Source organism: Rhipicephalus microplus, chromosome 1 (assembly GCF_043290135.1).
Source record: "Rhipicephalus microplus isolate Deutch F79 chromosome 1, USDA_Rmic, whole genome shotgun sequence".
Taxonomy (NCBI): Eukaryota; Metazoa; Arthropoda; class Arachnida; order Ixodida; family Ixodidae; genus Rhipicephalus; species Rhipicephalus microplus.
In genome coordinates this window covers 5,868,952-5,896,608 of record NC_134700.1, presented here as the reverse complement: position 1 = coordinate 5,896,608, position 27,657 = coordinate 5,868,952, and the positions used below count along the sequence as shown (strand labels likewise).

At 45.1% G+C, this 27,657-nt stretch overlaps 2 protein-coding genes across 11 annotated transcripts in view; one reads left to right on the top strand and one right to left on the bottom strand.

Annotated features, from left to right (window-relative positions):
* The window catches only part of Gcat (Glycine C-acetyltransferase), a 367,236-nt gene that overhangs the window by 7,482 nt on the left and 332,097 nt on the right, over window positions 1-27,657 (top strand). For all 8 annotated transcript variants that reach the window (XR_012893994.1, XR_012893933.1, XM_075887558.1 and 5 more), the window contains exons 3-5: window positions 885-974; window positions 22,597-22,816; window positions 22,879-22,978. Coding sequence is in view for 6 of the 8 variants with exons in the window: in XM_075887558.1 (XP_075743673.1) it covers window positions 885-974; window positions 22,597-22,816; window positions 22,879-22,978 (410 nt within the window). In the remaining 2 variants the exon portion in view is untranslated. The remainder of the gene's footprint in view (window positions 1-884; window positions 975-22,596; window positions 22,817-22,878; window positions 22,979-27,657) is intronic.
* Window positions 1-27,657, bottom strand: part of LOC119178211 (uncharacterized) — a 241,075-nt gene that overhangs the window by 70,907 nt on the left and 142,511 nt on the right. Inside the window, exon 5 of one of the 3 annotated variants that reach the window (XM_075891052.1) lies at window positions 7,959-8,283. The exons of 1 other annotated variant lie outside the window; for it this stretch is intronic. In XM_075891052.1, the coding sequence (XP_075747167.1) occupies window positions 8,109-8,283 (175 nt within the window). In that variant the 3' untranslated portion in view covers window positions 7,959-8,108. Of the gene's footprint in view, window positions 1-7,958; window positions 8,284-21,005; window positions 21,378-27,657 lie in introns of those variants that run through there. One more of the 3 variants, XM_037429403.2, reaches the window with a different exon arrangement.

Sequence of the window (27,657 nt, the reverse complement as noted above, 5' to 3'; positions counted from 1 at the left end):
CATAAGTTTTGTAAAACAAGAGCCATTCGTGCTTTTGAACATATCCCTTTTGATGATACCACATCTCTATATGAAATCAAGTATAAATTAGTTTTACCAAGTATTCCTTACACAGAGGTCTCACTTATTATGTTCATGCAAATTGGGCGAATTTTGGATCCAGCTGTCTTTGAATGACCACAGGCTGCAACCTGCATGTGATCAAGTATAAACTACCCAAGACCAGAAAAAATTACGGGACGCAGTCCTTGAAAAAACGAAATTCCTCGGGTCCTAAATGTTAACAAAGAACTGTTAAATATAGTAAGAAAATTGTCTTCTTTAAGAGTGTTAAAGGCAAATCTGCTAATATCGATAAATATGTTGCACATTGTTGTTTTTGTACCTTGTTCTTCTCAGTGCATGCTGAATAATATGTTGTACTGTGCCTTATCCTACTTCCTTCACCTTTGTTACTCATGTTGATTATGTTACTTGATCGTGTGTTTAGTGTCTACATAAGCTGTTTTTTATGCTGCTTGGCTGAGCACTGATTGTACAGGTGTCAGGTAGTCCTCAGCATAAGTGCTGTTAATATCAACACACCTTGCAAAAACTTGTTAATTCTCTTTGATCAAACCAACGCTGCACAACTTATAAAGGAATTTCGATGGCCCCAGAATTTTGAAATAAGGCCATTGATAAGGCCGAATAAGCTCTTAAAAATAAGGCGATTTGAAGATTGCTGGTAGTCTCTACTACCACTTTGTAATGTACCAACTAGCCTAGTTTTGTAATCTCATGTTTAAACTTTCCGGTCACTTATTTGTGAACATGACAGTGGTGTCAGCCGCATTGATGTCTTCAAATAAGCAAGCCCTATTTGACGTGCTTAACACCTGCAGAGTCACCCAGATGTGATCGAGGCTGGCAAGATGGCTCTTGACACCCATGGTGCAGGGTTGAGCTCAGTGCGTTTCATCTGTGGAACACAGGCAAGTCCTCACGGCACTTCCAGTGTGTTTTGTGACCCCGATAGTGGCATTTTAATGGACGCTTATGTCCCAACTGCTTGAGTACTTGTATATGGTTGCACAGGAGTGGTGGAAATCCAGACAAGAATGAACTGATACTAATATCATTCTCACTTTTTGCAAAAATTACTTAATGTGCTGGTTCTGTTGGGCCTAAAACTGTAATTTTAAATTACGATAGAACTTCGTTCATACGTAACCGCTTTGATTTTCCGCATTCCACGCTCACAATCGCAAAACTAAAAATAATGACCCAAAAATAACTGAATGATAACTCAATGACCCCAAAATAACGGAATTAGTGTAGTACATTCTGGTGAATTCATTCCTGGAAAATACAAAATAGCATTCAGTTTCACGGGAAACTGCGGTCGCATGATGAATTCTGCAGCCAGAAACTGCCATTGATGTACGCAAAAAGGGCCCCCTCGTGTACTTGTGAAGCGCTAAGTGGCAGGCTGCCGCTGCTTAGCAATGGTGACTTCTTCGCAGCGCCTCCTAGCCTTCTCGCTTTGCTCTGTCGTCCCCTCCACATCTTCTCCAAATTGTTCGATCGCCCCCTCAGCTCTGTGTCAACCACACACACCATCTTGAAGGCAGCTAGCCATGGTGGTCGTCAAAATCTTCAAACAGCTGACTTTGAACATTGCAAATCCTGCATGTGTAGCACAGTACCAGGATACATACCTGTTTCACACACTTTGATTCACACCTCATAACTGCAACAGCAGCAGGGGGCGTTATATGAAGCTAACAATGTAATAGCATGAATGGAGGCTCCATTCTTCTAGTCCAGCATGCAGTACCTCAGCCGTGCTACCACTGCTACACAACATGCTGCATCATGTAACCATAGCAGTGCTGCCATTGTGCTGATAAAATCTCACCTTCTACACTATTCCCCAGAGGGTGCTCATTTACAGGTTACTCTTCCCATCGCGTGGCGCACTTCTCGTTGACGTTTGTTTTTCGCTAGCTGGGCAATTCTGCCTACCCACGTATCACCAGAGCCCGCCAGGACATATTTGTTCTCAAAGATATCTGCAACATTTCTAGTTACCAAATTATAACCAGATGCCAGAAAAAGATGATGCGTGCTTGCCACCGGCTCTGTGAGGACTCGGCAAATCCTGTGATCCCACTCCTGCGCCAATGCGCCAAATCAGATTTACTGGGTCATCCCGATAATATTGCTACATGCATGCAAATTGAGATTCTAGGGGGCGACGCGCGTGTGTGCCTGACGAGGAAGACGAAGGGTGTTTACCGCTCGTTGTCTAGTCTACCGGTCACGCCGCTGCTGCTGCTAGTTTGAAATATATTTCATCCACAGCCTCGTCGATACGGCGTCTCTCTTCCGTAACATATTTGGTGGAGGTGGAACGTTCCCCGTCCTCACCACGAAGCTTCGCAGTGGCTGTACCGTCCAGCCTCTGGCCATGGCTTCTAATGATAACCCTTCCTCACCGCCATCACCTGGAGCGCCAGCTACTACGTACCTTACGATGTCCCACACCCGTGATCCCGGTACGTTCTCCGCCCAGCCTGACCTTGATGTCGACTATTGGCTCCGCATGTACGAGCGCATTAGCCTCTCTTACCGATGGGACCCAACCATGATGCTCGCCAACGTAATCTTTTACTTGGATGGCACCCCGCGTGTATGGTTCGACGCTCATGAGGCCAAGCTCACCAGCTGGGACATCTTCGAGGACCAACTACGCGACATCTTTGGGGACCCGTTCAGTCGACGAACGGCCGCACGACAAGAACTTCCTACCCGAGTACAGTCATCAACCGAGTCGTATGTCTCGTACATACAGGACGTGCTCGCGTTGTGCCGCAAAGTGGACGTGCAAATGACCGAGAGCGACAAGGTGGACCATATACAAAAGGGCATCGCGGACGACGCTTTCAACTTGCTCGTGTACAACAACGTCACAACCATCGATATCATAATTGAGGAATGCCGCCGCTTCAACATGGCCAAAAACCGCCGACTTCGGCCTCAATTTTCACGGCTCCCTAACACGGCTGTCACGTCAACCTGTACCGATCTCGGTGCCGCACCACCCTTGCACGAGAATGTCACACGCATTGTTCGGCGTGAGCTTGAGGCGGCCCGTCCGGTGCAATTTCATGCACTTCTACTCAACCAGGGCACCGTTCAAACGCCTCCGGCGGTGTCAGTTATTCAGGCAGTCGTGCGACAAGAAATTGCTAACCTTGGTTTTCCTGTCGCCTGCTCCGTCTCCCGACCGGACTACAGGCTGATGCCAATAAATGCACCACGCCACGACCCATACACTCTGCCTAGATCCCGCAATCCGACGAAGTGGAGAATAGCAGACGACAAGCCAATCTGATTCCGCTGTTACCGAGTTGGCCATGTCTCCCGCTACTGCCGCGGCACTTAAACACCCCCCCCCCCCCCTCGTTGGAGCCAATTTTCTTCTCCTCGGCCTTACGCGGACCCCAGTCGATGTTCGCCCAGTCGTGAGTATCCTGCTCCCGACGCACCTAACAGCCGCTCTACTGGGCGTTCACTGTCACAGCAACGCTGCTGTTCTCCGTTGCCCCAACCCCGTCGCTATCTATCGCCGACTAACTATGGATCTTCCCGGATGGAAAACTAGATTATGCTGCTCCTGGAGGTAGTGCTGCATCAAGTGCGACTGACCCAAATCCTCCGTTGATGCTACCTACTAATAAGAACTTGCTGGAAGTGCATGTGGACAGTCTTTCTTTGACGGCTTTAGTTGACACTGGAGCTCAGGCGTCTATAATGAGTGCTCGCCCGTGTCGCCGCCCCAAAAAAGTGCTCACGCCTGTCGCAACACAAGCAGTCCGTGTCGCCGATAGGGGAACTTTAGCCGTCATTGGAATGTGTACCGCTCGTATTAGCCTGGCCGGCCGCCATGTTCCTGTTTTATTTACCGTGTTCGACAGTTGCCCTCATGACTTCATCTTCGGGATGGACTTCTTATCGACACATTTTGCCCTTATTGACTGTTCCGCCGGCACTCTCTGTTTAGAACTTCCTCTTCTCCTGAATTCTCACCCTGAACAGCCTGTGCACCACTGACTTCTTTCGGATAGCACCTAAAGCTCTCACATTCGTTGAACTGGCAACACCCTCTCCTGTGCTTGACGGTGATTATATCGTGACGCCTATTCCTGATGTTCTCCTGGCACGTGACATTACTGTCCCTCACTCCTTCGTAACCATGGCCTCTAACCAAACATATTTACTTGTTATCAATTTCGGTTTTATAAAACAAGTGCTACCTCAAGGATTATCCGTCGCCACGCTAAGACCCTTAATTGATGACCACGTCACTTGTTTTGCGGCAGACATATGTCCCGATCACCCATGTGGTTCGCAGAATGCCACGTGCCTGGATGCAACCTTACGCTCCATGATCGCTACGGACCTCGAACCTGAGAAATCAGCCGCGCTCTACCCGCCTTCTGGCTTCGTACTGCGACATATTCGACACAGATAGCCGTCCACTCGGCCAGACTTCACTCGTCAAGCACCGCATTAACACAGGTGATTCTCATCCCATTCATCGGCGACCATACCGGGTGTCTGCCACCGAGCGTAAAGTAATACAATAAGAAGTTATCAAGATGTTAGCCAAGGGAATCATTGAACCCTCTTCGAGCCCTTGGGCGTCCCTCGCTGTGCTCGTTAAAAAGAAAGATGGCACGTGGTGCTTCTGCGTGGATTACCGCCATCTGAATAGAATCACGAAAAAGGACGTTTACCCTTTACCCCGCATCGATGACGCTCTCGATTGTCTCCACCGCGCCTGATACTTTTCTTCAATAGACCTACGTTCCGGCTACTGGCAGATTGCTGTCGACGAAAAAGACCAGGAGAAGACTGCATTTGTAACTCCAGACGGCCTATATCAGTTCAAGGTTATACCGTTTGGGCTATGCAACGCCCCAGCCACGTTCGAGCGCATGATAGACTCTCTGCTACAAGGTTTCAAATGGTCAACATGTCTCTGTTATCTTGACGATGTTGTTGTATATTCCCCAACATTTGAGACCCACTTTCAGCCTTTGTCAGCTATTCTCGACATATTCCGCACTGCAGGCCTTCAATTAAACTCGTCGAAGTGCCGCTTCAGACGCCGGCAAATTACAGTGTTGGGTCACCTTGTCGACGCATCTGGTGTGCAGCCGGACCCGGAGAAAATTCGTGCAGTCACCAGTTTTCCTGTACCTTGGTCAGTTAAAGACGTCCGCAGTTTTGTAGGACTTTGTTCCTACTTTAGAAGAGCTTTCGCAACCATCGCTCGGCTTCTCACTGAGGTTCTAAAGAAAGACGTCACGTTTACGTGGGGTACTGACCAAGCTGTGGCTTTTACTCATCTAATCACGCTTAAGACGACTCCATCTATATTGGCTCACTTTGACCCATCCGCTCCGACAGAAGTCCGAACCGATGCTAGTGGTCACGGGATTGTAGCCGTCCTAGCCCAACGTCAACGGGGACACGACCGAGTTGTCGCCTACGCTAGACGCCTCCTCACAGCTGCTGAGCGCAACTATTCCATTACAGATTGTGAGTGTCTCGCTCTTGTTTGGGCAGTCTCAAAGTTCCGCCCATATTTATATGGCACAAATTTCTCTGTAATAACTGACCATCATGCGCTATGTTTGCTTACGTCACTGAAGGATCCTACATGCCGGCTCGGGCGCTGGGCTCCGCGACTGCAAGAGTATACCTACACGGTGATGTACAAGTTCGGACGCCTACATCAGGACACAGACTCTCTGTCCCGCTACCCGGTTGCTGAGTCGAGCACTATACTTGACACCGACACCATCCCTTGCGTCTTTTCTCTTTCGCAAATGACATGCATCAGTGACGAGGAGCGCCGTGATGCCTCCTTGCGTGTTATCATTGAGCGCCCCGAATCACCATCTTCCAATCAGTCCCATCGCTCATTCGTGCTCCACGATGGTGTATTATGTCGCCGAAATTTCGAGCCGGATGGACCGGCCCTGCTGCTTGTCATTCCGAAACACCATCGCTCGGAAGTTCTAAATGAACTTCATGACCTTCCGACTGCCGGTCACCTTGGTGTCTCACGCACTTACGACCGCTTCTTCTGGCCAGGGCTTGCACGCTCAGTTAGAAGATACGTTGCGGCTTGTGAGAAATGTCAGCACCGCAAAACACCATCGAAACTTCCTGCCGGACGCCTTCAACCACTTGACATTCCGTCGGAACTGTTCGACAAGTCCTCCCTTGGAACGTCGAAATGCCGGTCGCCAACTGAAAAACAGACGAGTGCTGTTAGCCTGCGTCCGTGAGCCGCTGTCGCCGCTGCCAAAGTGAGCAGCTCCACGCCCATCAACCATCGAAGATAAGATTTGGGAGGTGCGTCCGCTGTTCACAGATGGCGGGAGCAGCACTGACGTTCGTGCACGGGAAGGACTATGCTTTGACTTCCAGAAATGGGCCGTGTCGCGCCAAAGGACGTCGTCAGACCGTCGATGCACGCCAGCCGGTAATTGCAGTCGGGCCGGAATCTAAGGCAGCACGACAAGTCCTCCCTTGGAACGTCGAAATGCTGGTCGCCAATTGAAAAACAGACGAGCGCTGTTAGCCTGCGTCCGTGAGCCGCTGCCGTCGCTGCCAAAGTCTAGAGAACTACTGAAGCTATCATCATGAAACTGCATATTTCCCTATTCGAGACACTTATGAGTATGCATGCCAAATTTCATTGCTGTAGGTCAACAAATAAAAAAGTTTTTTTTCAATGCCACCTCCCCCCTTAAGCCCAGCAGTATAATCAGTTGTGAAGAAAGCCCCGCCGCGGTGGTCTAGTGGCTATGGTACTCAGCTGCTGACCTGCAGGTCGCGGAATCGAATCCCGGCTGCCGTGGCTGCATTTACGATGGAGGCGGAATGTTGTAGGCCCGTGTACTCAGATTTGGGTGCACGTTAAAAAACCCCAGGTGGTCGAAATTTCCGGAGCCCTCCACTACGGTGTCTCTCATAATCATATGGTGTTTTTGGGACGTTAAAACCCACCTATTATCATCATCAGTTGTGAAGAAATATAACCTTTCCTTACCCTTAGAGTCTTCTAAGGGAAATGAAGTTGCGACTGCGTGTGTCTCTAGTCTTGTACCTCATAGCGTTTGTCTACCATATATACTGATAACCACATAGGTGTATAGAATGTGCTTTCATGAACTTCAATTTTATTCAACCAGTATTCTTCTTCTTTGCTATGAAAATAATCACTGGACAAGTTTTTTCAGAGTGGATAACATAACGATGCCATTATTTTTGCATCAACTAAAATAGGGAGCGCTCTTAAAATGACTGGCTTCATGAGGTTTAAAATGAATGGAAATATTTCTAGCTCTTCGTATAGAACAAGAGCCCCAAAATAATTATTCATGCCCTTGAATGTAAATGCAAATTGCTTCTCCTCCAGGATGTGAAGTGAGCTGCTCCAGATTGCTCCAAAATAGAAAATTTTGCTGCTCTAAAGTGCTCCATAATAATAATTGTGCTGCTCCAATGTGCTTCAAATCGGAAGACCTCGGTGGCAACACTACAAATCACAATGTGGGCACTTGAGACTTCACCTTCGGTTGCCAGTACAACTGGCATCGTCTATTAAAGGGCTCCTCAACCCCCTCCGATATTTTCCCAAACATTTCAAGTAAACAAACACATCGCGTGCAGAATGCTGTTGCAATCAACAATGGCACGCGCCGCAGCGCTACAGGTAGCGGGCGCACCACAATGTCAAAAAAACAATAGGTTCTCCTTTCCGGTACCCGCCATTCCCGCCACTGACATGTGTGACATCACCAATGAAACTCAATGACGTTACCACTTTCGATGCTTGCGATTGGCCGAACAACAACCGACAACTTCCGGTCTCTCTGCAAACAGCTGTTCGCGCGCACCTTTGCTTTCTTGGTGGTGTTGCCGCTTGTGAATCTACATCTGCTGCTTGTAACGCAACACAGGGTTCATACCGACACGATTCGTAGGGACACGGGCCGGCATGACAGCAACAGCAGTTAGTCAACGATCAGTTCACCCAGATGTCACACACAACATAGTTGACGTCGAGCTGGCTCGTCGGAGTGGCAGATCGTGGCAACCGGAAGTAGATGCTGCCTCGAACAGCGCGTCAGCGGTGACGTATGCCACGCGAGATGAGGAGGGACACTCAGCTGACTCAGCAAGGAGGGACCAAGCGGTTTTTGGGAAGAGGGTAGCCTAGGAAAGAGGGAAAAAAGCGATCGTCGCATTTCGACCATCAAATGCGCGTGATTCCGCTATTACGGCACCGTTTCAAAAAATTCTCTCGGTTACGTGTTCGTTGTAAACTCGAGCACAACTTCCTCACCTCAACTAAATTTCGAACGCTGAGTGTTTTGGGGCCCTTTAAAACCCGTTCTGCTGTGAGAGATGTTGTGGTTACGAATGGCAGCGAACATACACCGCTGGATGACTCAAATTGAGCCAAAATGCAAACCTATTAGCACGTGTATGCGACTTTGTATGCAATAGCCTGTCACTTTTGGGAACGTTTATCTCTTTCTTGAGATAATGTGTTGTACTGTAATTGTTACAAGCACTGTGCAGAGTTGAGCTTGTTGTGCCGTTAGTGGCACGGCAGATTTTGTCCTGGAGGGGTAGTAACGTGTGATCTCACACACGTTGGTGATGGTATCCCCTATGCATATGTGCGACTATATTACTTCTTTTTTTAATCAACAAATCTTTTTTAATCAACAAATGCTTTTTGCCCTTGCACCTTCAATCAATCAATCAATCAGCTTTTATTTCTCTTTGAGAAACATGGAGTAGCGTAAAAAAAGCCGCAGTACTGCGGCTTGACAAGGCTCCAGCCCTATACAAAATCCAGCAGTAAGTAGTCAAGCATAAAAAAAAACTTTGCTGAAATATAACACTTGCATTTAATGCATTAATATAGGTAGTGGCTACATAGAGCATTGGTGGAAGTGCTGCTCTAGGCTGCTCCAAGGTGCAATATTTGCTAGTAACTGCTTCGAACCTGCTCTGAAGGGGTGTGGTTAAACTAATAAAGACTGAATTTAAACCGTGTGACCATTGAGAGAGTCTAAACGAAAACAATGGCAAACTGGACACATCATCATCCTAGTATAAGTGGAGTGAAAAGAGAAAAATCACAAGGGGTGACACAAATCAGGCCATGACGACCGTTTAGATTTTTAATATGGGTTGTATCTTTATTTATATCAGGATCAAATAATGCTTTAAAATAATTAAAAAAAAAAGGAGCATGGCATCCAAGCTTGAGTGATTGCATTGTTCTGTTCATTATCTTTTTTAACCTTTTTGCCATTTCCATAATTAACTCAACTGAGCAGCAGTTAACACAAGTATGCAGTACCTGTGTTGATAAAATTCTTTGAAAGTTTGATTGCGCTGTACTTAACTCGTAACTCAATTATATCACGAGCTATAACTAAATCTCTAAGGGGACACTTGCGAGAGTCGTCTTCTTCAGCCTGAACAGAAGGGAAGTTCGGACATCCCCTGACGCCCCCATGATTTACGCCAATGAGGTCATGTGATGTGTGTCCTCTCATTCTATCCTTTCCTGTTTTGCGTATTTCGCCTCGCGCTTCAAAAACTCTTTCAAATGCATCACCAACAAGCCCACATTGCAACTCTTGGCGACTATACTGCTTGTGTACTAGCTGCGTACTAGTATGCTGCATGTTTAATATTCTATATAAATATTTATGAGATGTCTAAATGATGCTTTAGACTTCAGGAGTTGTTAGGAACACGCATCTGCTCCGAAAACACCAATAGCTGCCCTAAATTAGAAAATTTTATGCTCTGAAAACCTTCAAGGCTGCTCCAAAGCACCATTTTTTCTGCTCCAGAATCTGCTCCAGAAAGCAAAATATTGCTTCCATCACAGATGTAGTAAAAACTAAGTTAACTCTTTCATTTCCATGCCCATTCATATCAATCACAGGTGATCGACGCTTTGGATCGTCGCTTTTGTCATGTTGACCTTGTCTTTCGTGCATCCAGCACTTTCGAGTAGTGAGTCCAGCCACTCATCTTTTGAAATAAATTTGAACTCGCCTGTTTTGGCAATGTAGTAAAATATGGCTTGTCTCTTTTTTGTGTTAATTCTCGAAGTACTTCTTTTTGGCCACGCTAATATTTCAGCAAGTGCTTCATTGGCTAAGGATACCAACCCATCCGGTTGTACTTCTCTGAAAAAAAAAAAAAAGGCTGTATCATCTTAATTTTTTGATATAGGCTTATCAGTCTCAGATTTTGCTTGAATCGGATTATGAATTTTCCCAGATTGTACACTTATTGTTTGCATTTCTTTTTTCGTATGTTACTGCTTGCGTGATCTGTATAGCGATGAACAGGGAGGTGAGAGAAGAGGACGACGTTCAGCAGGTGAAAAGGTTTCCAGTGTGCGTTCATTCTTCAACTCTGAATAAACACCTCTCGCTGACGTAACAGAGTTTCAGTTTCAGTTTCAGTTTTATTGAGCATTTTCTTCACAGAGTTGCGTAAAAGAAAACGCAAGGATAAGAGCAAAAAGCTGCTATGTTAGCAGCTTGACGAGGCTCCTACCCCTTTTCACTTGGCATTACGAAAATCCGCAGAGCACAAAACATGAAAAAACAATTTGACGTCGATTTTAAAAACTTCAAGGAATTAGGAAATAAAAAGGAAATGCATCAAAATTACATCAGTTTTAGGTTTACATAAAATAAGCAAACCACATAGAGAGGAAAACAACATAAAACAAAAGAAAACAGCGTGTGGTCAATCATGAAGCAATGCACACGTTGCTAAACCGCTACCAAAGTATTACAAAATGATTATACAACGTTTACAACACTGGGTATGCGAAAAGCACAAGTTTTAATGCACAAGGGAAACACTGACGAGTGAAATGTTGCATGTTTTACTCGTAAAAAAAAGCAACGAAAAAAATGTCAAGGAAAGCAAACATCATAGGATGCCATGTTACACACGAGCACTATTATAGGGTGTTTCTTTTACATATAGTACTGTAGCCAGACAACTAGAAGATGCTAAACTAAACGCCGCCATTTTGGATGAGAAGGTTCTTAAGTTGTTTTTTATGTATATTAAAGATGTCGATGTTTTTATTTTCAAACATGTTAAAACAAGCTGGAATACAGTGTTCAAGTCTTCTCAAACCGTGATTAGTTCGCGAATAAGGAATGAACCAGGAAGGCCTTTTCCGAATGTCATAATAGGATTGTGTATTTTTTCTGAGGTTACACAGTTTAAGGAAACGAGCGTTGTTTGATAGCAAGCTTTGTTTGTATTTCATAATAAGGTTGAAACTGTGTATGTGATCGATCGGTAAAATCTTATATTCTCTGAATAAATGACTTGTATATGCGTCGTATGGTACGTTTGCAATATGACGAATCGCTTTTTTCTGCAGTAAAAATATTTTGTTCCGATTTGCTTTAGATGTATCTGCCCACACTAGACTACAATAGTTTATGTGAGATGAAAACAAAGTATTATAAAGTAAAAGTTTAATGTTTGCTGGAAGTATCTGTCGAAGTCTAGAGAGAGCACCACACGTCCTAGCTATATTTCTAGTTACTTTATTAATGTAGTAGTAGTAGTAGTAGTAGCATTTTTATTTACAGTAAGCCGGATACAGAGCTCACTGCAGGGGCAAAGGGCTAAAGGCGTACAGCCTGACAAAGGCCCTTGTCCCTCCGCAGTCCGTGACAGTGCAAAGCTTAAACAATATATATATATTCAATACATTGGTTTCAAGCAACCTGAAATTGTAAACACAAAATTCAAACATAAATAGCATAAGAAGTTTACATAACACATTTTAAGAATTAGAGGTCACTCTCGTTATAATTCACATCTAAACAATATCAATGAAACAACTCAAAAACAGACACAAAATGCATGCGGATACAATGAATTCCGCTGTATACACTCGTATAATTGACATTGAAGTTTACGAACAATTTAAGCATTTGCAGAGGCATGAGACTCCATTTTGTAGTTTCGATAGTGTAGACCGGTGGTTATGAATAAGTTCTTTATTTGTTTCTTGAAAGTCGCACTACTAGCCCTAAAGTTCAATTGATCTGCAAGGGTATTTAAAACCTGAGGTACCTGGTAAGCAATACTTCCCAATTAAGTGTTCGTCCCAATTAAGATTTTCATTAAAAATTACTCCTAATGATGAAACTTCTTTAACAACCTCAATTTTTTCGGGCCCGAGATATATATCCAAACCACGACAGACAGCCTTCTGAACCGGTGCGAATACCACAGCTTTGGATTTTTTTGTGTTGATCATTAAATAATTTGCAGTACTCCATATGAAGATGTCGTTAAGAATGTTGTTGGCTGAGTCTGCAAGCTTACCTAAATCATTACCATGAAAAAATATACTAGTGTCATCTGCATAAATTATAAAGTCCACAGTTTTGCTGACACTTGTTATGTCGTTTATATAAATATTAAACAGTAGGGGCCCTAATATGCTGCCCTGAGGTACACCTGACGTTATGGTTAGTAGGGAGGATTGGCTGTCATTTATAACTACAGATTGCTTTCTTTGTGATAAATAAGATTTCAGAAAGTCAAGTGGGGGTTCCCCGAAAACCATAATGACGCAATTTTGCATAGAGTACTTCGTGGTTGATTCTATTGAACGCTTTGGAATAGTCAATAAATACACCCAGTGTTCTTTTTGTGTGAGGAGAGCCAGTTCCGTGGACATGCCCCGTCGGAAGCCAAATTGATGCGGTGATAATATAGAGTACTTTTCTCAAAAAGACATGACACGTTGATATATGATTTTCTCTAGCCCTTTAGAGATAACAGGAAGTATCGAGATCGGACGATAATTAGAAAAGATATTTCGGTCACCAGATTTGTATGAGACACTAACTCTCGCATGCTTCATTTTTTCTGGGAAAACTCCTGTGGATAAGCAGATATTAAACAGATGGGTAAGAACAGGTAACAAAAGATCAAGTGCTGCTTTAATAGGTCTAATTTGTAGGTCATCTATGTCACGAGCAGTAGTGTTCTTTAGTGACATAAATACAGACAGTACTTCTTCAGGAGTTGTGTTTAAAAAATATGCAGTGCTCATGTTTGGCACACCTAGAAAGTCCCTGTAATCACTATTACAGGCACGAGAAGGGTTTGATAAATCAGAGGACACCAGCGGTGTGAAGTACACGTTGAATTTATTAGCAAGTTCTTGACCCTTTACTATCTTGTTATCTATGTTTAACTCAAGTGCGTTGTCTCGAGAGCAACTTCTATTTAGAAGCTTATCTATTTCTCGCCAAAGCACGTCGCCACGAGTGCTAACCCTTTTGAAGAGAGCTTCATAGTACGCATCCTTAGTTTTTCTCAGTTGCTTTGTTACAAAATTTCTATACCGCTTGAATTCCGAAAGATCATTATAGTGTCTTGTTTTCACGAATTTCGCGTACAGTAGATTTTTCTTCTTAATCATTTCCAGACATTCTCGCGTCATCCATTGTTTCCGACCTTTCTTTAGTGTTTCGACAGTTTTATATTTAAAACACTTATGGTAAGTTTTTATTAACAGGCACATGAATATTTCATACGCCTCATTAGCGTTAACTGATTTATAGACAGGATCCCAACAAATCTGCGCAATTTCACGCCTAAAAGTGTCTAATGTTTTGTTACTAATTTCCTGTATTTTGTATGATTCTGGAGTTGATACTTTTGCACAATTAAGATACTCGTTGCGATTTTGAAACATGTATATAGGGTAGTGATCACTGATATCGGCAATAACAGTTCCAGATACGGTTGAATCACTTATGTCATTTGTAATAAGTAAGTCGATAAGGCTTTCAGAATCTAAAGTGACACGTGTAGGTTCAGTAATAATATTAGCACACGCAAAGGAGTCAAGTAGTAGTTGGAAGTTACGAGAGGTTTCAGTTTGCTGTAAAAGGTTTATATTGCAGTCACCCCCTATGATAATGTGCAACTTGTTAGTACACGCATAAGTAAGCAGATTTTCAAGAAATTGAAAAAACGCTTCTGTTTTTCCGTCAGGTGGACGATAAACTACCACATATACATACTTGTGACATTCTAGTGATAATGCCTCATAGTCTGGTGTAATCGCTGAAAATTCTGAGAGAAGGCTGCAAACTAAATGATCAGCAATTAGTTGCAAAACACCTCCCCCTCGACGAGAGGGCCTGTTTAGAAAGAACGATTTATACGTTGGCAAGCATAGTACCTCGTCATTGCACGTGTACCAAGTTTCAGAAATCATGACGATGTCGAATTTAAACGAGAATTCGTCGAGAAAGGTAGTTATATCATCGTGCTTGTTGCGAGCTGAGCGAGCATTTAAATGCATGATACTGCAATATTCACTAGTGTAAGATATATTGACATCACGTGGTAATATCGCCATCTTAACAAAAGGAAAAAAAGAAAAAGAAAAAAAAGGTCGCGCTGAAAAAACGAAAAGTGCTAATCAGATAAGCCTACGGCATGCTAGATGCCCCGCGGCTGCTTGAATTGGCCGCGTGCATCTTGTGCAAGTCAGCTTCACATGTGATTTGAACTGCACGAGATGTTTCCGTGTCACGCGCAAATATTTTGCCACCACTTGCCCACGCGAAGCGCCAGTTCATTTCCCGTTTCCGAGCAATCGTCATACTCAGCAATTTTTTCAGTTGGGGACAAAGGTGCTCATTTACGAAAACAGACTGTTTAGTTGTGAAACCCAGTTCCTCAGCTGTGAATCGAGTTCTCCTTGCTTTCTTAACGATGGCATCCCTCTTAGCTCGGCGATTGAAAACAACCACGATGTTTCTGCTCAGGGGGGCATCACTGCCTGCTTTGCTACCCCGATCGGGAACAGCGCTTGCATGAGGGCGTACCTCGTTCTTTGCAACACCTGGGTCTGGTGCCGTGTTACTTTGCGAAGTGGCACTCCTCGCTGGCAAACGGTGGCATATTTCTATGTCTTGTTCACTTATTGGCTCCCCCAAGGCGTCACCAACTTTGGCAAGCAATTGTACAAGGTTTTCATTAGGGGTACGTGGGATCCCTTTAATTTCTATATTTTTGTTTCGAGAGTATTGATCCTGAGTAGTTAGGCGCGTGGAATTTTCGTGCACCAACTTTCTCAAACGGTCTATCTCACATTGCATTGTCTCGTGGGACGCCCTGAGAGCAGCGTTTTCCTTTCTAATTTCAGCGCACTCTTGTTTTATATTTTCGTAGTCTTTGTTCATGTATTCAAGGCTTTTGTTTAACTCTCTGATTTCTTTTCGAATGTCGCGTTTGAAGTCCGCGAACTCAGTACCCATGATTAAAGGGCAAGTTACAGATTCAACAGCGGGCAAAACAAGTACGAACTTTGAAAAATAGGCAACAGAGACAGCGCAAGGATAGCGAATGAACTATACAAAACAGGAGGGCAAATGCCTAACCTGGGAAAACAACAGCAATAAGCGTCCCTGTCGTATGCTGTCCCTGCTGCCAAGTGATCGAGGGAGGCGTTGCCGCTGTCTTTTTGAAGGGCCAGGGGTGGCCGATGCCACGTGGTATGGTGCCGGGCGCAAAAAACGTAGCCGGTCGGTCAGCGCGGCACTCCCGCAAGGCGCTAAATGTAGCATGCTCCGCTATCAACGCCTATAGTCAGCCACTGTACGCCTCGAACACCTGGGAAAACAACAGCATTAAGCGTCCCTGTCGTATGCTGTCCCTGCTGCCAAGTGATCGAGGGAGGCGTTGCCGCTGTCTTTTTGAAGGACCAGGGGTGGCCGATGCCACGTGGTATGGTGCCGGGCGCAAAAAACGTAGCCGGTCGGTCAGCGCGGCACTCCCGCAAGGCGCTGGATGTAGCACGCTCCGCTATCAACGCCGATAGTCAGCCACTGTACGCCTCGAACACCTGGGAAAACAACAGCAATAAGCGTCCCTGTCGTATGCTGTCCCTGCTGCCAAGTCCCTGTCGCCTGCTCCCCTGCAAGCGAAAAAACATTTGACGCTATCATGGGACCCGTTCATCTCAGTTGCATAAAAGACGCAGTGCCTTCTAATGCATAAAGGAGAATGTTCTAATACCCAGCTGTACACTACCGGTTGTGCAAGGGTTTATGGGTGATCAACTGCTCTGATGAACCTATGGTACTGCGGGAGGGTGTAAAACTTGTAGAGATTCAAAAGTATTCTCACTTGCCATCCTTGCAGAGAACAGTGATTCTCCGAATAATACCCATTTCAATAATCTGCATGCCAGGGACACTATCCTTATGTTTATGATCAACAACTCACTCAACACTAATGAGCATAATGAACTGGCAAGTATCGTGCACAAACATGCCAGTCTTTTCAATTTCCCCCAGCTACAGGCTCCACCATCATTCTCTGCTTCTTTTATAAAGCATCACATCAATGGGGCATCCTGTAGACCTCTCCGTCAGAAACCATGCCATGTACTATCTGTAAAAAATCGAGCCTCCCGTTGCGTAAAAAAAGGGTTTTATTTACAATAAACTGCAGCCACACTGTTGCTGCTGTAGCGCGTAATCCGAAGGCCAGAACTCTTCGTCATCTTCATCATCAATCCTTTTTTCCAACAAGCTGCCTCCTGCGCAGAATACTGCAAAAAGTTTAATTCCGGCGGGTACACATGCTTGAAGGTCCATGATGTTTCACGGTAGCTCTACCCGGTAGTCTGCAGAGTTCAACTATTCAAAGAATCTATAGTTTTCGGCGCTCGCTTGACCAGTGTAAACAGGGCACTAACTTTTGGCTTGAAGTTGTTTTCATTTCCGAAAGGCCTTCGTTAAATCAGTGTTCCTAGGAAATTACGTGTTCCCAGGAAAGCATGCTGCGCCGGCTTTCATACGTTTGTCATTAAAGGCTCCCCTAAGAGCACTCTTCTGCTTGCGCTTAGAGACATGTGTCACAACCGTGTCACAGCAAAGCTGTGACACGGTTGGCAGAGTTCGTGTAGAGACAGCATGATGACCACTCACTGTCTTCGCAAACAAGCCGTCCCAGTCCTGCCCACCATTATCGGGTTGATTCTCCTCTTGTTAGCAAGTCAGCAGTCTTCTGTTCTCCAGGGTTTTGCTTTCTCTTAACCGAAAAATACTTCAGCCTGCCACTTAGGTAGCGTAATCGAAATGTGGTCGGCAAGATGAAACGTTTCTTCTCGGCCCTTCGCTAAATGGATTTTTTAGTGTTTATCGCACTACACGATAATATGCCGGTGTCAGTGTGCCGTAGCAGTCTCAAGGCCATCGGTACCTTTCCCACATTAGCGAGATTAAACTGTAGAGGTTGTGTAGACTTCATTCCAATAACATGTGGATTGTCCGAATCCCCATTGTGTAACTTCACTAAGGCATATGATATTTCGTTGGCTTGTGACCGCTATTAGGACGGATTTTCGATTGAAGGAGCTTTTGTGTCTTCGTTGTCGGTGTTATTACGTCCCTCAGATTTAATTTTCTTGACTTCCAAGTCCGCATAATTCTCTCTTGTTATCTTACGGTCCATCACTTCTGATTTCATTACGATCACCTCGTTGCAGTGCGTTGCCAAAGCGCAAGAGGTTGCTCGTCCATGTAGCGTCCATCCAGCCTAAGGAAGTCTCGACTGCTTTTAGTCTGTTTTCTAAATTGTCGATGATTCCAGTGGCAAAATTCTAGTAATAGTCACTGCCGATCAATATGTCAACAGCTCAGCTTTGTTGATGTCGGAGAAGTAAAGTCCTTGGTGTCCGAGCTTGTCAATGAAGTCTCTTGTCGGTCGTGGGATTTATTGATGGCTTATCTTTGACGTGACTAGAGCTTCTATCTGCTGTGACTTACAGCCACGCACAGAACTCAAGGTGAGAAACATGCGTGAGAATGACTTCTCGTCATGACGTCCTCCTAAACAGCCCACTGAAAAACTTTCGTGACCGAGTGATCCGCAACGCAATTTTTCTGCCAGTCGCTTTGTCATAAAGCTGCGCTGGCTTCTTTCGTCTAATAAAAGTCGAACAAGCACTTTGCGTTCTTAGCCGGCTGCCCAAGCAACAACAGTTTGGAGATACACGCTTGGTTTCGAATTTTTCATTTCAATGATTTTGCATTGTACCGGTACCGATTTTGATAACGTCTGGGAATCGGTAGTGGATTTCATCATCTGCAGGTCGCACATTGTATTCGCATGGTGTCGATAGCACTTGCACATTCGAACCTTTCTCCTAATATTCTGCCTTATGATGTTTCAAGGTGCAGTGGAAGCAGCGACAGGAAGCTAGTAGGTATCTTTTCTTTTCTTCTAATGGCATTTGAAAGTCCCACTGCTTGGTATGATGCGTAGTTGAGTTACAGAAAAAGCAGGTGTTCTTCTGAGGAGCTGGTTTCACGGATGAGGTCAAACACTTCGTGGTTGATTGATGTCACGAAGAGGACGTTGCACTACGGTGAAAATCTTTAGCTTGGCTTTACGACGTCTCCTCTCTCGCAGAAACGTACAGGGCTGTTTGTTTTCGAGCCTCGATTTCCGTTTGAACAAAAAGCAGTAAAAACTTAATACTCGCCTTCTGGTGTTGGCTGTGCTTTCCTTGCTGGCCTGTGTGCTCTGTACTTTGGCGTGCGATGGTCTTGTTGAAGTCGAGGACGATGTCGTGAGGGAGTGACCAGCAAAATCGGGTAAAACTTTGTGGAGTAACTGTGCTCCGACACTCCGAGAGTCTTGAGGGCATGCGTCTGGGTTTGAATGGTGTCGTAAAGGCGTCGCAGTCCTCGAAGATCGGCGGAGGACTGCATGGGTTGCATGTCGATTAGTCGCTGCATGTGAGCCTGAATTATGACGTGGGTCGTGGCAAAGTGTTGCTTTAAGACGTCCAGGGCTTCTGAATAGCAGCCTGCCGTTGCTGGAAGTCCAGTGATATCTGAGGCCGCGTCACCAGTCAAAACTGAATGTAGACAGGCGAAGCGGTCTACATCGGTGAGCCCATCGTTGTTGCGAATCAGTTGACTGAACTGTTCCCATGATGGCGTCCACATTGAAGGTTGGCACTTGAACTTCATGACATCAATATTTGGAAGTTGGATGGCAAACTGGGGTGTGTGTGACACGGGTTCAATAGGCGCTGCTGGTGGTAGTGCACAGTTCCAGGAATCTTGAAGTTGGTGTAGCCTATACAGTGAAACCTCGTTAAACCGTAGTTGGCCGGAGCTCGGAAAAAGTATGTACTATACGGTAGGACTGCTTAACCGAAATAGCGTCAGGTCGCTCACTTACCTGTCAAAAAAAGAAGCCTTCAGGGAGTGCGATGAAAGAACAAAAAACGTGCAGTAATTTATTAACCTTGTGTGACAGTCTGTAATCTTCATTTGACGACGCGGCGGCCTAACAGCAACGACAGCGGCCTCAAACTAACTTATGCTGTGAGCCAGCTTTTCTGCCAGCCCCCTCTTCCTCGCAAATACCCGCATGACGCTGACGCAATGCGCAGCTTCGGCCACTGTCGGACCTGGATCACCCGTGTTGTCGCTTTCCATGTCGTCCTCATCACTATCATTTGGTGACACCTCGGCAACCGAGGCAACAATGGCTTCGTCGGACATGTCCGGAGATGTCTGCACATCGCTGTCCGCATCTCTGAAGTCGGGGAAGGAAATGCCTTCCGTAACGCCCTGCCGCTCCAGCACTTCAGCTAGCAGAGTTTTGCAAGCTTCGTCTACGATGTTTGAAGTCTGGTCGATGGTGTCACTGGCGTCATCTGCGTCGCCCGCACACACACTGAAGCCAGCACGCTTGAAGCAATTTTGAACTGTCGTTGCTTCAACCTGCTGCCACGAGTATTCGAGCAGGTGAATCGCGCCAATCAGGTCGATGGAGAATAATTTGCCACATTCAATGGCGAGAAGAAATATGCGCAGCAGATTCTTCTTGTAGAGCTGTTTTACAGCTCGAATGATGCTTTGGTCCAAGGGCTGGGCAATCGCTGTTCTGTTTGGTGGCAGAAACTCCAACTTTACAGCCGTCAGGTTGTCCAGGGCGACATGCGCCGAAGCGTTGTCTAAAATAATAACAACTCTTCTGTTCTTAGCCGCAAAACGACGATCGATGAGGTGCACATACTCCTCAAAGAGTTTTGCCGTCATCCATGCTTTGGTGTTGCTGCGATAGATGACCCCTGATGGCAACCGGGCGCTTTTGAAACATCTAGGCTTCGCCGACTTTCCAATCACGAGGAGCGGAGTTCTGTCGGTTCCAGTCATGTTTACGCAAAACCCCACTGATATTCTGTCTTTTGAATGCTTGCCGTCGGTGCACGTCTCGCCTTTAAACGCGAGCGTTTTGTCTGGTAGCAGCTTAAAGAATAGCGCCGATTCATCCATATTAAAGATGTCATTAGGTGCGTAGTCTTCCAAGATGTTCTTCAGCTGACCATTTTGCCACTGCTCCGCGCCATCCACGTCAGCAGCAGCACCTTCTCCCGAAACAGTCCTCGTGGACAGCTGGAATGTGGTCGGGATCAGTAGTTCTGTACTGTATATGTGCGGTTGCAATTAGATGCCCTCTTACGCCCTCATTCTTTCAGAGGTGAATTCTACAAACAGGCTAGTGGAACTGCGATAGGAGCCGCTATTCTAGCCACAGGAGCAAACTTGACGATGGAGCAAGTCGAAAAATGAGCCATTGACTCGTTCATCGAACCACCTAAAATGTTTTTGAGGTGTTTGAATGACTTCTTTTGCGAGATCATGGAGTCTAACATTGACAGTTTTCCTAGCACACTTACATTCAATCGAGCTAGCGAATAAATTCACCGTGGAATGTTAAAAGAACATTGTTCTTCCTTTTTTCGATATGTTAGTGAGATGGGAAAAAGCGGGGGTGGAAGGACATTTGAGCTTCTCGGTATACCAAAAACGTACACACCCCGGATGATATATGCAGTTCAATTCCAACCACCTGACTGCTCACAAGGCATCAGTCGTAAATATGCTGATGAACTATACAGGGGCCATCTGCCGCTGCAAATAAAAGTGAAGAAAAGAAGAAACGATCACTGACCTCCTGAAGAATGGGTACATTGAAAACTTTATTCAGCAAGTATGCCAGTGACTTGACAGACGAAAAAATTTCCTCGCTTGCCCTCTTTTGAAAGGGTAGCACTAATAATGAAGCCTCCCCCAAACACTCCTACTGTGTCACGGTTTCATACATTCCGGGAATCAACCAGCAACTGGCCGGGGTGTTGGGGTAGGAGGGTATCCAGGTGCCGCACAAACCTGCATCAACAATTGTTCGACTCTTGATGCGACCAAAGCACTGGCTGCCAAAATTATTCCCTGAGCTGGTTTACTAAGTTCCATGCACTGATTGTCATGCCTCTTACATCAGTGAGACATAAGACTTTTCAAAAAGGATACAGCAACATCAAAACATGCGGTGTGTCGATACTTCCTGCTTTTCTATATCTCTGCAGCAGAGACAGCTATCACTACTCTGTAGGCAGACTGGTGAACCAGTGGCCATCTTGTAGTAGGTACCCAGGACAGGTGAGATCATCACCCGCGTCATGTGCAGGTATGAAGATGGAATAGCGCGTGTATGAACACAGAAGCTAAGAAAAAATTGCTTTAGTCAACATCAAGAACAAGTTGTATAGAAAAAAATTTCCCCGGTTTTGTGTATGCCTTAAGCTTCCATGATTGCAACAAGTGCTTTCGTGAGACAGGTTGACTTCAGTAAAAGAATAAAACAACATGAACTTGACATCAAGAAACGGCGCATGGTTTCGAATGCCTTCGCTGCACAGATGGAATTCACCGGCCAACAAATTGATTGGTCAAGTGTGTGGGTTATAACCAATGAAAAGAAGCTTGTATATTATGCCTCCACCTAGAATTATTGTTTGTAATAATGGCTGTGGATACGCTGAATGGGGGTGCTTACGACAATGTACTCTCGTTGCTTACATCACATAATTCATCATAATCAGTAAATGTGTTGGGGGGCTAGTTGGTAAGGCTATAAAATGGTGAGGAATTGCACAACTGACTAGTGGAAGTAGTGCACAGGACGAGCGCCATCATCGTCAGCCTGACAAAGGCCTCTCCTATCTACCACCTATGAACCCGGTCCTGTGCTTCTTGCTGCCACGTTATACTTTCAAGCCTCTTAATTCCTTCTGCCCACCCAATTTTCTGTCTTCCTCTCACGTGCTTGCTTTTTCTTGGAATCCAGTCAGTTACCCAAAGTACATCTCTAACTGAGGCGTAATTAAATACGAGAAAATTAACAAGCACAAAAGACGTAGTTTAGGGGAGTCATAGTTGTTGAGCAAAGGTAAATGAAATTTTTTTTCCGGGCCACTACAGAATTGTCACGACATGACTGAGGGGAAAGTCTACTATGTTCAACGTTGAGAGCCATGATGGCACTTATTTTGACGAGGAACATAGGTGGAGCCCACCAGTATGTCGGTAAATGAGCTCTCCACTGCAGGACATTCACAAGGAACTGGAGCAAAAGATTGCACGCTTCCACAACCGGGAGGATGCCATTCTGTACGCTAGCTGCTTTGATGCCAATGCGGGCATCTTTGAGGTTCTCCTGAGCCCTGAGGACGCAGTGCTGTCGGATGAGCTCAACCATGCTTCCATTATTGATGGAATCCGTCTCTGCAAGGCGCAGAAGTACCGCTACAAGCATCGAGACATGAATGGTATGCATAACAGCATTCCCTGTGCATCCTGTGTTATCACTCAATCTTTTTGTTTGTCTCAGACCTGGAGGAGAAGCTGCGGGACGCTGTTGGGAAAAGTCGCCAGCGGCTCATCGCCACTGATGGAGTCTTCAGCATGGATGGCAATGTAGCTCCACTTAGGTGCGTGTCTGTTGTAACGGAGAAAAATGACCAGTGATTTTCCATGCCATCCTGATAAGTTCCCTATCAACTCCACCAAGGTTTTGCCGATTCAATGTAGAAAATGAACACCCCACTGGAGTGGCCAGGCTACCTAGAAATTGAATGCACAGCTGTCTTTTACCAAGAAAAACAGTATGTGTCCAATTGGTGCTATGAGAAAAAAAAGAAATGGTCAGAATTCCTCTTATAGAATACATCTTTACTTACCTAATGTGCATGGTCATTACATATGGGAATCACTAGGAAGATCAAAATAATAATGTTCCCCTACACAGTTTATAGGACAATTAAGGCCTGTGGAACGAACGCCTAATTTTTGCTAGTCTTATTCTCTGAAATGCCAGAAACGTTTCATGCACTTGTAATCAGACTAAACGTTGTCTTTCATTGTTGTGCCGTCTCCAAATTACGTGGTGGCTACCATAACGAGAGGCTCTGGTCAAGGCTAGCTCTTTCTAGGTTATTAATGTCCTTGTTACACAGGCAGCCTATTAGGCAGTTACGCCAAACGTGGTTCGCTGATGTTACACAGCACACAAAACCGCGGTTATGCCGCTAACCGCGTTTTCAAGAAACCGAGCTTGGGAATCGCAGTTAGGCAGATAACGGAGAAAATGGCGGCGCCCACCCCCAATGAGTGCAAGCCACGAGCGCGCGTGGCGTTTTTCTATTGGGAGAAACGCAGTGTGCGTTTCCAGCTCTATAGTAGCTGCGTAACATCGGCAAACCGTGGTTGGTGCTAACCGCAGCTTAACGTGGTTAACTGTGGTTGGTCGTAACCACGCTTAGCTTGCCTGTGTAACATAGGTATAAGAATAAAGTTCACGAGAGATGCGATGCGGGCTTGTTGGTAGCTCATCTTGAGTAAGCTTCCTTGTAGTGCACGTAAATAACAGGAAAAAATGATGGCACATGTAGACAGGCAGAATAACATTGGTAGGTCATTTTGGTTTAACATCACGTATACTTTCTCAGGAAGTTTTGAATGAATTTTCCTGGGGAAAAAAAAGGGGGGGGGGGCAGTGTCCTATGGTCGAAGATTTTGATGAGTGATGCCCTGTCATAATTACCCTGCCCTTTTTCCAAGTTGTAAGCTGTTGCATTTACAGTCATTATTTTGTTCACCATTGGGGTATGGCACATTTAAAATTACCAGCCAGATCTGCTAGTTCTCATTAATACTGTGTGTAACAAAAACAAAGTGCTTGATTCTTCTATATAAGAGTCTGTATAACATGAAAGTGAAACATGTCTTTACAAAGGTAGTTGAGCGTTTATTGTGCATTGTTTCAGCAGTAGCAACAAATTGAAGAGTAGCATTAACAACGGCAAGCAGCTCGAAACTTGCAGCGCACACCTCAAGCAGAAAGCACAAATGAAATAAGCATACACAAGACGAGCGCAGACTAACAACTGTCACAGATCAGCACTTAAAGTGCACTGTTCAAACAGAATGAAAGACGTGCTGAACAAGTGCGCAAGTATATACAGGATTAGCGTTAGTAGTAGCGGGCGTCTTTTGTAATAAATGCGTCCGTGGTGGCGTGTGAAGCGACTTTTGTGCTCTCTCAAATTACAGGTCTGATAAGCGCATGCGAGAGAGAGAGAGAGACCACGGTTTAGGGGGAAGGCGGCGCTTCGTGGAGGGGAAAACCTTTAGAGCACGTCCGACGTGAGCCTGTCGCGCCGTCTCGTCACTGATAACAAAAGTGGGCTAAAGTTTCGAAGCTCTGATGACTGCTAAACGGTGTATGATGTGTATAAATGGCTTGCTGTTAGCATTCCAGACAACGTACGCTTTGACTTCTGGACATGCGCGTTTGTTTACCAGACTTTTGACGATTCATTGGACTGTATGAAATTTCGTCTTGCACATGTGTGCACGTGAGCATAATATTGAAATGATAACTGTATAGGAATTGTATTAGACTATCACGTAACAGAATAGAAAGTTGGGCGAGTTGGTGTATATTCATATTAAAAGAAAAGCGGCGCACAAAAAGACGGAGACAAAGAAGAGAACCACACACAGCGCTGCACTCACAACTGAATGTTTAATCCGAGCAACAAGAATTTAAAAAGTAATAGCCGCGCATGACAAGTGAGGTACAACGAGATTAAATGATGTGCTCATCAATAAAAGTGAACTCTTTTTTGTGCAATGTAACCGAGGTCTGGCTTACGCAAGCATTACGTGACTTGTTAATATGATAGGCTTCAGACACCTCACGGGTGAATTGATCGTGGTGCTTAAAAATAATAACAGTGTTAGACAGATCAGGTGTGCACCCACACGTGGCACAATGCGAAGCCAAATGGGAAGGCGTGCCGTTATGCAAAGAGAGATAGTGCTCCCGCAACCTTTTATTGACACAGCGGCCCGTCTGTCCCACATAATGACGGCCACAAGATAAAGGAATGCTGTACACCACCCCCACAGCACAAGGCACATACTTATTTCTATGGTTTACGGCACATTTCTTAACATCTGGCTTGTCCTTCTTGTCTAGCTGATTTGACGCCAATGCACATATCTTTCCCAATTTATTGGGTGCCCTAAAAACCACATCAACTCCGTAGCGGGAACCAACATTTTTTAACCCATGTGCCAGTTTATGCATATAAGGAATTGCTGCGAACTTCATTTTTTCCCGATTGATTTTCCTAGCTGCACGTCCTTTTCAACCACCAATTAACTTATCGCAAACAGCCACAATTATGTTAGGGGGGAATCCTGCTTCCTCTAGTCTTGCAACTTGCTTAGAAAAACCCGAGCCCAACACATGCCTGCACGATTTTTCTAGAGCGTATTTAAGGCAGGTGAAAGCGATGCCCCTCTTTACCACCTTTGAGTGGGCTGATCCAAAATTAAGAATTGGTTTCACTGATCGTGGCTCAAAACACCAGCAAATATGGGAACTCTGAAACCGAAGTTTAAGATCGAGAAATTGTAGACAGTCGGATTCTGGAACCTCCGATCTTTTTGTGCACCGCTTTTCTTTTAATAGAATATCACGATATGAAAAAGTACCTTTTGTGGCGAAGTGGTTGGCGCCGCTCGCTGAGAAACGAGAGGTTGCTGGTTTGATTTCACGCGAGAGATGTTCACCTTCTGTTTTTTGTTTTTTTCTTTGCAATCTATTAGCATATACTTTTTAGCGTCGCTTATTTGACGAACGTACGTTAGCGGAGCCATGGTGAACACTGGCATGAAAAACTTTGGTGTTAAAAAAACAGAGAGGTCTTGTTTTTTTTTTTTTTTTCAGCCAAGTTCTAGTTATGTTAGAAAGGCAAAGAGTGTGAGGATTGGTATATTAATGTTTGTAGAGTTCTTTAACGCAGCAAGCACCAGATAGTCATGTATTTTTGAATGTTTCAGAATAATGAGAAAAAAATCTTTGAGGTGGCTCTATTATCACCAACCCCAATAACAAGTGAAGTTGAGGGAAAGCCTCAGCACTGTAATGCAAAGTGCAAAGCTAGGCAAAGAAGAGCATGGTTTAGCTAAGCAGGATCAAAGATGAGCAAGTAATATATAGGTTAAGCATTGCAAGGCGATTTCTTGGCTGTATTACTGGCACACAAAATGCAAGATGAAGCATGGAATTTGTATTTTGAAAGCATTTGCCAGCAGTGGTCGCACGAGTACGGCAATCTCATCCGCCTGAGTGACAGTTTTCTGGGGACGTTGAGAATGTGCAGTGAGAAAGAGACTCACCAATATAAGAGCGCGTTTTTTACTGAGGAGAGCTGACATCATTACAAATCTCATGCAGTCGAACACGGTTATACCGAACTCGCACATGTCGAATTTTCAGGTATATTCAACTTGCAAGTTATCCCTTCAAATTCCTTTGTAAAAGTATAAAAATTTGCACGTTTATATCGAACCGTATTTCTACTTGCCTTTGCATATATCGAACGCCGCGTGAGTTGGAAGGCGCGCTTTGGAACTCGCACGCCCGGCGACCTTCGCGCTGCACCATGCCTCCGCCAAACCCTAAACACTCGAAAAAAAGGTAAGGGTGAGAGGGCTTTGTCTGTGCAATCTCTAACTTGCAGAACACCTTTTTTCTTTTTTTCGTTTCTCTTTCTCATGCTTGCTCCGACTACCCATCAGCTCGGAGAGCAGGAACAAAGGAGCCGGTGTCCTCCACCTTTTGCCTTTTCTTTTATTGTTTATTGCTTAATTTTTTATTGTTTTCCAAGGTTTGATCAGCCAATCACAGCTCGCTCCTTTTGCTGTTGCCTTCGCAGGTGGCCATCGCCTCGCGAGCGCTTTGCTTCTGTTGCCGCGTCGTCTACGTATCATCACAAGTGCAGCGTTTCTCTTTCGCGTGCGAGGTGTGCAAAGCCACTGCGGACTCCTCGAATTGTCGATTTCTTGTGTAGCTATGGCCAGCGTGTTGAGGCGGGCGAGAAATGTTCGACCGTCGCGTACGACTTGGGGATACCACGGGAGCACTCTGAGTACCTTGTTGAAGAACAAAGCAGATATAAAGGCAAAGGTGGCGGAGCAGCGAACGTCTGGAGCCTGTCATGTGCGCGTTTCTGCCCACGGGAATGTAGAAAAGGCACTCTATGCCTGGTTTTTAAAAGTTCGCGCTAAGAACATTCCGATGGATAGCCTTATGCTG